The 9,617-nt window shown below is 38.5% G+C and overlaps 1 protein-coding gene across 1 annotated transcript in view; it reads left to right on the top strand.

The window, feature by feature from the left end:
• Positions 1–9,617, top strand: part of UTRN (utrophin) — a 377,019-nt gene that overhangs the window by 119,189 nt on the left and 248,213 nt on the right. Inside the window, 4 exon segments of the mRNA XM_009325465.1 lie at positions 518–730; positions 6,540–6,653; positions 7,480–7,635; positions 8,572–8,742. Coding sequence (XP_009323740.1) covers positions 518–730; positions 6,540–6,653; positions 7,480–7,635; positions 8,572–8,742 — 654 coding nt within the window.

Genomic DNA, 9,617 nt, shown 5'->3' with positions numbered 1-9,617 from the left:
CCTGTATTGATACTGGGGGTTGCCCTGACCCAGGTGCAGGGCCTTGCACTTGGCCTTGTTAAACCTTATGAGGTTCACATGGATCCACTTCTCCAGCTTGTCCAGGTCCCTCTGGATGGTGTTCTGTCCCTCTGGTGTGTCAACCGCACTACTCAGCTTGGTGTCATCTGCAAACTTGCGGAGGGTGCGCTCGATGCCACTGTCTATGTCATTGATGAAGATATTGAACAGTACCGGTCCCAACACGGTACTGTTGGGACAGTGGACCCCTGCAGGATGCCGCTCGTCACCAGTCTCCATCTGGACATTGAGCCACTGACCACTACCCTCTGGTTTTGCTGCTTAAAAGGTTGTTTGGACATCTTTACTGCAATAACTGGAATACCACTCTTCACTGAATCTGTGCTTTGCACAACAAAACCTTTGACGTACTTGCACGTGCATGTAAGTGTGTGCCTGTTGTATGGCTAATACTGGAAGCAGACTCTGTTTTCTTTTTTCTTTTTTTTCATTGTAGACAGTTTGTGAGACACTGGAAACCCAGAAGCCCAGGGTGGATAAACTTGCTGAAGAAACAAGGGCTTTGGAGAAATATGCTTCTTTGGATATAAAAAAGGTCTACACGCAAGAGTTCAAGCATGTGCAGGGACACTGGGACAAGTTAAAGCTCAAGATTTCCAAAGATGTTAAACTACTGGAGGAAATTACATCCAAGCTGAGAATATTTGAGGTAAAATGAAAGGTTTTTTTTTGTCATATAACTCATTGTTTTAAAGCCCTTTCTTTTCCTGTGTTCCTGCAGGAGTCCGGATGATACTGGTTGAGAAGCAAAATGTCGATGGGTCACTAGTCTGGCAGAGGCTGGAAGCACATAATAGTGTATTTGTAGCAGGGTAGCAGAGGACTTTTAACATGCTCAGGATATTATTTTATCTTCTCATAGAATTACTTTTTACTTAAAATTGGCATTCCTTGTCTTTCAAGCAAAGGTTACACTAAAGTCAAGGGTATGTCAGCTGTGCTGTTGGAGGCTTGATCCCACCAGGGCCTGAGTGCCCTCTATTGTGGATGGTGTCAGATGCCCAATGCCTTACTAGTTTGACATCTAAAATTGGAATTCCATACCTGCTACAGAAAACCTGCTCCTTCAAGTGGGGTTTCTGTCAACAGTAATAAAGAATTAGTACAGTCTGTTAAAAAAGGAAGTAAAGAAAATGTTTAGGTATAGTGAGTTTTCCAGTTCTAACAGGTGGCCTCTGAAGTGTCAGAAAGGAGAGTTAAATAATTAAGATTAATCAGCACTCTTATATTTTTTATATATATATATACACACACATATATGAAATCCTGCATAACAGAAAATCCCAATGCTTTACAAATGAAGGGATTAAAAGCAAGGGTATTTAAAGGGTATTTAGATGTTTAACCCATTGATAAAGAGGGGAGTGATAAGTGCTTAAGTAACTTACCCGAGATTGACTCAGTATTAACTGGTTAGATGGGTTTCTTTGTGATTGCTTTAAGTCCCTTCTCTAGGCTATTTATATTCCTCTGGGGAGAGGAAAAAATAATGAAAATTAAACATGTCATGATTTAGCCCATGGCAATATTATTGTGACCCAAAAGTTAAATAGGCATTAAGCATTCTTCAATATCAGATTGAAAGTATAAGCTGATCAGAGCAGTATAAAAGCCCAAATATAGTGCCTTTTTTTCCCTAGAGTGATGTTTAACTAGACTTTAAATAAGTTTCATATTATTTTCATTATATTTTAAACTTCAAAAAGCAAGAAGGTGCTTTTAGAGATGCTCTGTCTCTCAGGATGAAGGCGCATGTGCATTAGCTAACAGAAATCTGTATTTTCACATGCATTAAACGTGTTTTAATGTGTGGAATTATTTATATTCTCTTCCATTTAACAGAGTATGTATCACACAGTTTATAAACATAAGCAACTTGCTGCATGCACCCATTTCAGAACATTGGTGCCATGCATGCACACCACCACTTTTCCCCAAGTTTCTTTCAATCTTGATCTCCCCTCCCTCTGAAGTAGAAGACTTCTTTTATTTGATAGTGGATTCAAACTTCAAACTAAGTGGGGTTTTTTTGGTTTTTTTATTTTTTATTTTAAGCCAGACAGGATCTTTAATGATGACTCAAGTATAGACGCATGTGTTTAAACTGAAATTTCTATTAGTAAGGCCAGGTAATGGACTTGCATGATGTTGCAGTGAAAGTTGGATAAGCCGTTGCTGATTATGGTTCAGAAGTAGTAAAAGCATCCTCTTTTTTTTTTTTTAAACTGCAAACCTGGAAGAAGTCATAGTATGGGTAACAGATTGTAACTAAATGACAATTAAGAGCAGAGTGCACACCCATGCTCCCATAAAAAGTTTTACTTGGGGAAAAAGGCTGGAGGGAAAAACTTGCTCCTGCTCTTAAAGTGTTACTCACTAATTACTTGTTTCAGGACCTGAGCTGCCCCTGTCAGTATGTGTGTGGGATATGTGTGTATGAATAGCATAGGGATGGTAGTCCAGACTAGGCTAGTGAACTTGTAAATGGAAGCCACAAACCAGCCTATGAATAGGAGGAGGAATTCCAGGTTTTCAGAGGAAAAAAATGTGTATTTCTTTATATAACACTTTTGTGTAATATTCTTAGGCTGTATTACCTGAAGCATAAAGATAAAAGCTGTCCCTCCCCCCACCCTAAAAAACATGTTCAGGAATATGTGTACTTGTGCACCTACATTTGAAAGAGTTTCTGCTTTTAGTCTGGTTCCTTCAAACCCATCCTTCCGTAGCTACTTGCAGCAGCCTGTAGGATGATATGGAGCTGTGGAGGAGCTGATGCTGCTGGTCAACGTGAGCTGACTGCCCAAAGTGAGCTGGCTTGTACAGAAGCCTAAAAGAAATTAAGTTCTAGGGCTTAGCCAAGCCCTTGGTGATTACTTTCCAGCAACCTCCTCCTCATTAATTTTTCTCCTGACTTTGTCCTAAATATATAATATCCCACCATGTCCCATTCTCTTCCCTTCTCTCTTTCTGGTTACACTTAGTAGTTATTTAGCATGACAGAATAAATATTCTGCATGTAAGCCTGCCTCAAGGTCCTATGTGCAACAACTTTCTCTGTCTTGTTCTTCAAATGATTGCAGCTTTTCAGTTGCTTTGATTATCTGTAGCTACACTGAGCAAGACCTACTTACCTCATCAGTTTTAGCAGCATTTTCTTCTCCCTTGATTTCTTGTAAGTGCAGAACTCTTCTTTTTCTGCACTTGAATCCTGTTCAGTTGAGTGGTCTGTACCTGCACCTACTTTCCTAAATAACACCTTTAACTGGGTGAAGAACGGCTCCTGAAAACTGAAATTCTCTCTTGTGTTTAACTGAGAGTAGGGTACACATGTGCAGTATTAGCACGTCAGGTTTTTATTTAGTAATCAATTATTCAGTTTTTTCAGCCAAAGGTGAAGTGCCCTGTTCTCCACAGCTGTCCAAAGTGATGTTGGTACCACCAGGTATGTGAAGTACTCACTGAAAGATGTGGATTTTTTTATGCGCATGGGAGTTTTGAAGAGCAGTGGAGAGCAGAGCATTGAAGCTGTGCGGTGTTGTGTATATCTGAGAGCAGAATTTTGTCCTGAGTGATATGTTAAAAACTTTCCTGTTACCTTAAAAAGAAGTACAGAAGCTGAAAAAGAAATTAAAGCAGAAGAAACAATGGAAGTAATTATTAAATAACTGAAAACAGAAGAAATACGTAGTGGTGCTATCTGTAGAAATATGGAGCTTACAGTGGGGGTGTTTTCTCATGAACTGAATTTTTAAGTACATAGTTCCTGTGTTTTCTAAATGTTTCATAAAGCTGTCAGTGGATGGACAGTCACGTATTTATAATCTCTGATTTTTCCTTTTGAAGGAGTGGTACTAAACTTTACAGAGGTTTTTGTAGTCTAGCACTGCATGAATAAAAACGAAAATGTAGAGCAAGTTGAGTAAAAATGGTGTGGATGGCATTGGACAAATCAGGATGGAACTTGCACTGCAAGAATGATTGATACAAGAGACTAGGTATATGGTCCTGGTGCAGAGACTGAATGGGTCAGTATTGGAGATGTAATACCAGACACAAGATTAGTTTGGAAAATGGCTAGGCAGTATTTCCTTGGTTAAGAGAGGAGCTGAAGCGTCTGGCTGTTAAAGGGGGAAAAAAAAGTAATTAAAAGTGGGGGAGAAAAGGAAAAAAAAAAGAGTAAGTGAATGGCAACCCTTGGAGAACATGTGGTCGTGTGCAACGACACACAAGCGTTGGTTTATCTTTAATGTTTCTTTTTTCCTAATTTACCTTTAAAAACTGGCATTTCCCAAAACAACACTCCTCACATTTAGGTTTTTGGAAAGAAACTGAATGTATTCTTATTTCAACAGTGAGCAGACAAGTGAACGGTGCTTAAAATGTCCTTGTTAGTCTGAGCAGATCTGCCTGTGGGTCCTGCTGCTCAGGTGGCCCTTCTTTGATTTGTGATATAACAGAGGGTCCCTGAAGCTGACAACACATGCATTAGTGACATGATCTGTGTTTTACTGTGAGACCGTCTGTAATAGTCATGTGATCGGAAAAGTAGACAAGGCTCATTTTATCAGTTTTGCATCTTGTATTTTCTAGAAGAAAATTTCTGTATCTTGTATTCTCTGTTATCATACCTCTAATAACGCTTGGCTTGCTGTGTCTTTCATTATGTATCACCTTCAATTCTTTTAAATCTACTGCATGGCTGTACATCATGTGGTTTTTCTAGGACCGAACAAGTTAAAATTCAGCACATTTGATCTCTGTTCCTGCCTGGAATAAATTTTAGAAACTGATCCAGTGTTTTAGTTCATGTCTAAAAAATGCGAGTTCTTGTACATCAACAACCTACACTGGGTATTTGACCACTGGCAATTATTTACCTGTGCAGTGCAGGAGCATTTACTTCATTAAACCTCTGTAGACTTAGCTTGTTACTCAGCAAGTTATTTAAATGTGTGCCTAACTTTTGTGAGTAATTCTGTTTAATTCACTTCAGCTACTTATGTAAGTAACTTACTGTAAGCAAGCTAAATTAGGTATATACTACAATGCCCTCTCAAATGGCAGCCTGTATAAATAAGTGTGTTTTTTTTTTTTATATTAAGCCATGGTTCACTGGTAAGCTTCCTGGGGTCTGTTTTTTGGAAAACGATTTTCAGGCAAATCAGTTGTAAGAAATTCCCCCAAAATGGAAAAGGAATGAAGAAAATGTCATGACTTTGACCTCTAATGGCAGCATTGGCCTAAAAATAAACATGATCTTAGTCTAATGGGTTTTCATTAGTGCAGACATATTTTTGAGAAGCGGCGTGTAATGTATTGATCTTGAAACAACTGTTATTGCAGGGTTTTTAAGGAAACGAAGTGTGTGCTTTCCTCCTCGGTGTCATGCAGAGTAGAAGGTGAAGTTGATGAGCTTTTACTTGGCTTCTTAATAACAGTGCTCTGTGGTGATGATTGTGTCAGAATAAAAAGATGCCATCTATTAAAAAACACAACCAAACAGTCCAAAAATGTCCATTAAAAAAAGTCCAACTATATTATTAAAAAATGACAATCACATAACTCAGTTGAACAAGGACAAGGAAAAACTTTCTTCCTGCTCTAAGTTTGTGGTGGTTTTGTTTGTAAGGGTGTGTGGGAACATCCACAATTGCATGGGAAGGAGATGACAACCCTCCTGTCTCCCTCCCCACCTAGCTCATCACAGGATATAAGGCAACTGCCAAATGTTAGGTCAGATAACTCTGAAATTGTGTATGTATTTACTTTTTTCCCTGTGCATTGATGTAGTGAGTACAGTAGCTGCTATTGGTCTCAAACAGCTAGATTTTTTTTTTTAGTGGTTCATCTAATCCTCTGTGGTATTTTCCTTTTATGCCCGTGTTTCTCTGTACGGTGAATGGCTTTCGCAGCATAGCTTTTACCTGTCAGGTATGTCTAGCATTATCCCCTCCTCTTCTCCCCACATATATTTCTACAGGGCTCTCTCTTTTCCTTGGAGTGCAATATGTCTCTCAAACAAGTGTGGTGGAAGCAGTCATACATAGCTTCTGTTGTCAGGAAAATGCTATTTCCAGCCTTCAGCCAGGTCCTTCATGTGAAGGGTAATCACATATTTCTTGAAGCCATGCTTGCCTCCTTACTTGATCCCATGTTTCTTGTGTGATAGGTAGCCTGGAGCAGTGCAGTGTTAATTAAACCATGCTGTGGCATGGATGGGAGAATATGACTATTGTGAATTTAATTTTCATATAAATTTGAGAACAGAGAAATTGGGGGGGGGAACCCCAAAAAACCAAAACCAAAAATTAAACCAAAGGTGGTCTGATTCAAAACCAAGGCAATGCAAGCAGCTTGTAGAATATTCTTTTGACACTGCTAGAAGCTGAAATGCAACAGCCATACATTCTTCATCATGGCATTGTATCAACTCTTCATTACTGTATTTGATTTAGGCTGATTCAAAAGTCGTTCAGAAGTGGATGGATGGTGTGAAAGACTTCTTAATGACAGAAAAGGCTGTTCAAGGAGATACTGAAGGACTTCAAAGACAACTTGATCAGTGCACAGTGAGTTTTGCTCTTTTAAGGAATCTTTTGAAATAAATGACTAGCATCTCTTCTTTATTATTTTGCTTGTATTATTAAATATTGTCCATGGCATATTCCATAAAGCCTGCCAGAAAAATTGTCTTATCTTTCTTCAGGGCACACTTTAATTGGTTCCTTGTGTGTAGCCATAACACTTTGTACTTTTCAAAGGCCTTCACCATATTTACAAATGCTCATCTACAAGCTGACATTATTTTGTCTGAAAATGTTTATGTATTTTTCCCAATTGTGTGATTAGGGAATTGAATCTATGAGTGAAAAGTGCTTTCTGCATTAAAATGCCAAGGGCAATAAAAATAACAAGCAAATAACTCTGATGAAACTCCTAGGGTTTAGGAATTGTATGTGCCTTACAAGTAAGATTCCTTCTTAGCTGGTGGCACATAATAATCACAAATAGGTAGAATTTAATCTTATAGTAAGTAATTACAGTGTACCTTCAAATGGGTTGGGGGGGGAGAAGAATGAGTCTGAGGTATGCCAGAAACATCAGGGTATTTAGTGCACATAATCTTCAAACTTGCGTTGTTCCGGTGTTGACATTTGGCATGCAAGAATGTTTCTGCTGTGTATGGCAAGCTCTATTTTGTTTTTTAGTTGCATAGTTCTGATGTTTTGGGTCACTGAAGGATTGTTTTAAACATCCTGGTATTGAACACAGCATCAATCTGCTTTTTTATTAAAGTGTCTCTGGAATAATTAAGAACTACAAAATTATTGGTATCCTATAAATTTATGTAATGTCTTGCTAAAGAAGAACATTCATTTTTCTGTGTGTGCTCAGATGTTTGTCAATGAAATAGAGACGGTTGAACCATCGCTGAAAGAGATGAAAGAAGTAGAGTCTGCTTTACGAGCTCAGCCTATTGCAAGCATAAATACTTGGGCAAAGTCTAGGCTAGTAGACTGCCAGACTCAATGGGAGAAACTGAGCAAACAGGTGAGTTCTCCATACGTTGCTAGTGCTTGCTTGTTACTGCAGCTGTTTTTTCGGTTGTGTGGCATTGGTAGGATGACGAAGAGGTGAAGCAGTGGGACGAGTATGTTTTACTTGTTCCATTGTCAGTGGCTGAAATCCAGCTTGGCCCAGTGAATCCTTCAGAAGTGCAAATATGTGAGGGGACACCTGTGCAACAGTAGTTTTGTTTGAATACATGCACTTCTCAGTACCTAACTGGAAGGAGTGAGCTCTTTAATTGTTTGTAACTAAAAATTAATTTGTTCACTTTGCCTCATGCTGCTTTTTCTGGGGTAGGTGGGAGGGAATTCTGACCTTTTTGTTCTGTTGTTCCTGAAATCTGGAATATTATTCTGCCCTGTGTAATTTCTGCCTGCTTCCAAGCAGCTTTAAAAAATACATGACTATAAATAGACTACCACTTCAGTCTGGTGTATTTGGTTGTTTCTTTTGGGTGGAAGCTTTCTGTTGCCTGTAGAAACATAATTCTTTAGTTGCAATGCCTGGTGAGGACCTGTGTTGGAGAGCCTTGCTGTTAATATAGAATCCAGATTGCCTGGGCTGTGGAAAGAAGCGAGGCCTGAAGGGTGTCTTAGTGCTCTGTATAAAGATACATCTAACTATATGATACTTGTGATCAGAAGAGGTTTTTTTTTTTGTCTGACTTTTTCCAGGGACTGTTTTCCGTTTACATGCAATGAGGAAAAAAAGGTCATTTTCCTCCCTCTCTCATCTCTAGATTTTTTTGATCTGCTAAAAAGGGATCATGAGTTTGTGTGTGTGTAAAAGTCTTTTGTTAATTAAAAAGGCCTGAAAATGTTTTGGTAGTAAAACGTTTTAACAAAGACTTGTGGTTTTTCACATATACAAGGACATTTAAGTAACAAAACTGCTGTTTTTCTCCACCTTGGATTCTAGATCGTTACTCAGAAAAATCGCCTGTCTGAAAGTCAGGAAAAAGCTGTAAATCTGAAGAAGGATTTGGCAGAGATGCAAGAATGGATGACCCAAGCTGAAGAAGAATATTTGGAGAAAGATTTTGAGTACAAGTCCCCTGAAGAGCTAGAGAATGCGGTGGAGGAAATGAAGGTCAGGAATAGTAGGTCATTGTAGAGACCTGATTAAAGAGAAACAAAATTTAACGGCTTTGGGGGCTCACCTTTTGTGGAATTATTACCTATGTGGAAAGGAGCTCAGGTCATGACAAGATTAGTGGTATCTTTCAGCTTTGCTTTGTGGAATTTTTGTTTGTAAAGCACAAACTATAAAAGCAGATGTTTTATTTGGCCATGAGGGGTAGGGATTTCATAATGAATAGCAGCTTGCCCAGCTGTTGAGCCAGGCTTGCTATGTATAGCATATTAAACACTAAGAATATGGAAACTTACTGCAGGAGATGAAACTTGAGAAAGAAAGAAAAGGTGATATTATACCCGTCTAAATTAGCGGTTGTGTAAACATATTCTTCTGCTTCTAGCTGTTGGGCTTCAGTTTCTTGTCCCCTAGATATAGTAACTCCACGTTTAGAAAAGCAGTTTAAAACAGTTTAGTTGTAAGGTTATCTTGTGTTCCTCATCTGTTGCAAACAGTGATGCTGACCCCTGCTTCTCTAATTTTGGGACTGGTGGCCAAAAAAAATGGAGAGGAAGGAGCTATTTTTGTTTCATTATAAATTACCAGTTGAATAGGTAATTTTCTTGGATGTATATACAGAGTAAACAATAATTCTCTCTCTGGTTTTAAATCTGAGAGTTCAGGCATATCTTCACGAATGTTTTGACTTGTATGTACGTTATTTAAATGAGCATCCACTACACTGTTACTCGATGGAGCATAAAATAAAGAATTTTTTCTCCCTTACAAGTGCTTTGACAAATCTATTTGAAGTTTTGAATAGTTCTTTTTTGAAGGGGCTTTCTGAAGCAGTCTTTAACAAGTGTTTTAATATATTCATGTCCTTTGAA

The sequence above is a fragment of the Pygoscelis adeliae genome, unplaced genomic scaffold (genome assembly GCF_000699105.1).
Source record: "Pygoscelis adeliae isolate BGI_AS28 unplaced genomic scaffold, ASM69910v1 Scaffold300, whole genome shotgun sequence".
NCBI lineage: Eukaryota > Metazoa > Chordata > Aves > Sphenisciformes > Spheniscidae > Pygoscelis > Pygoscelis adeliae.
This window is presented reverse-complemented; position numbering and strand designations above follow the sequence as displayed.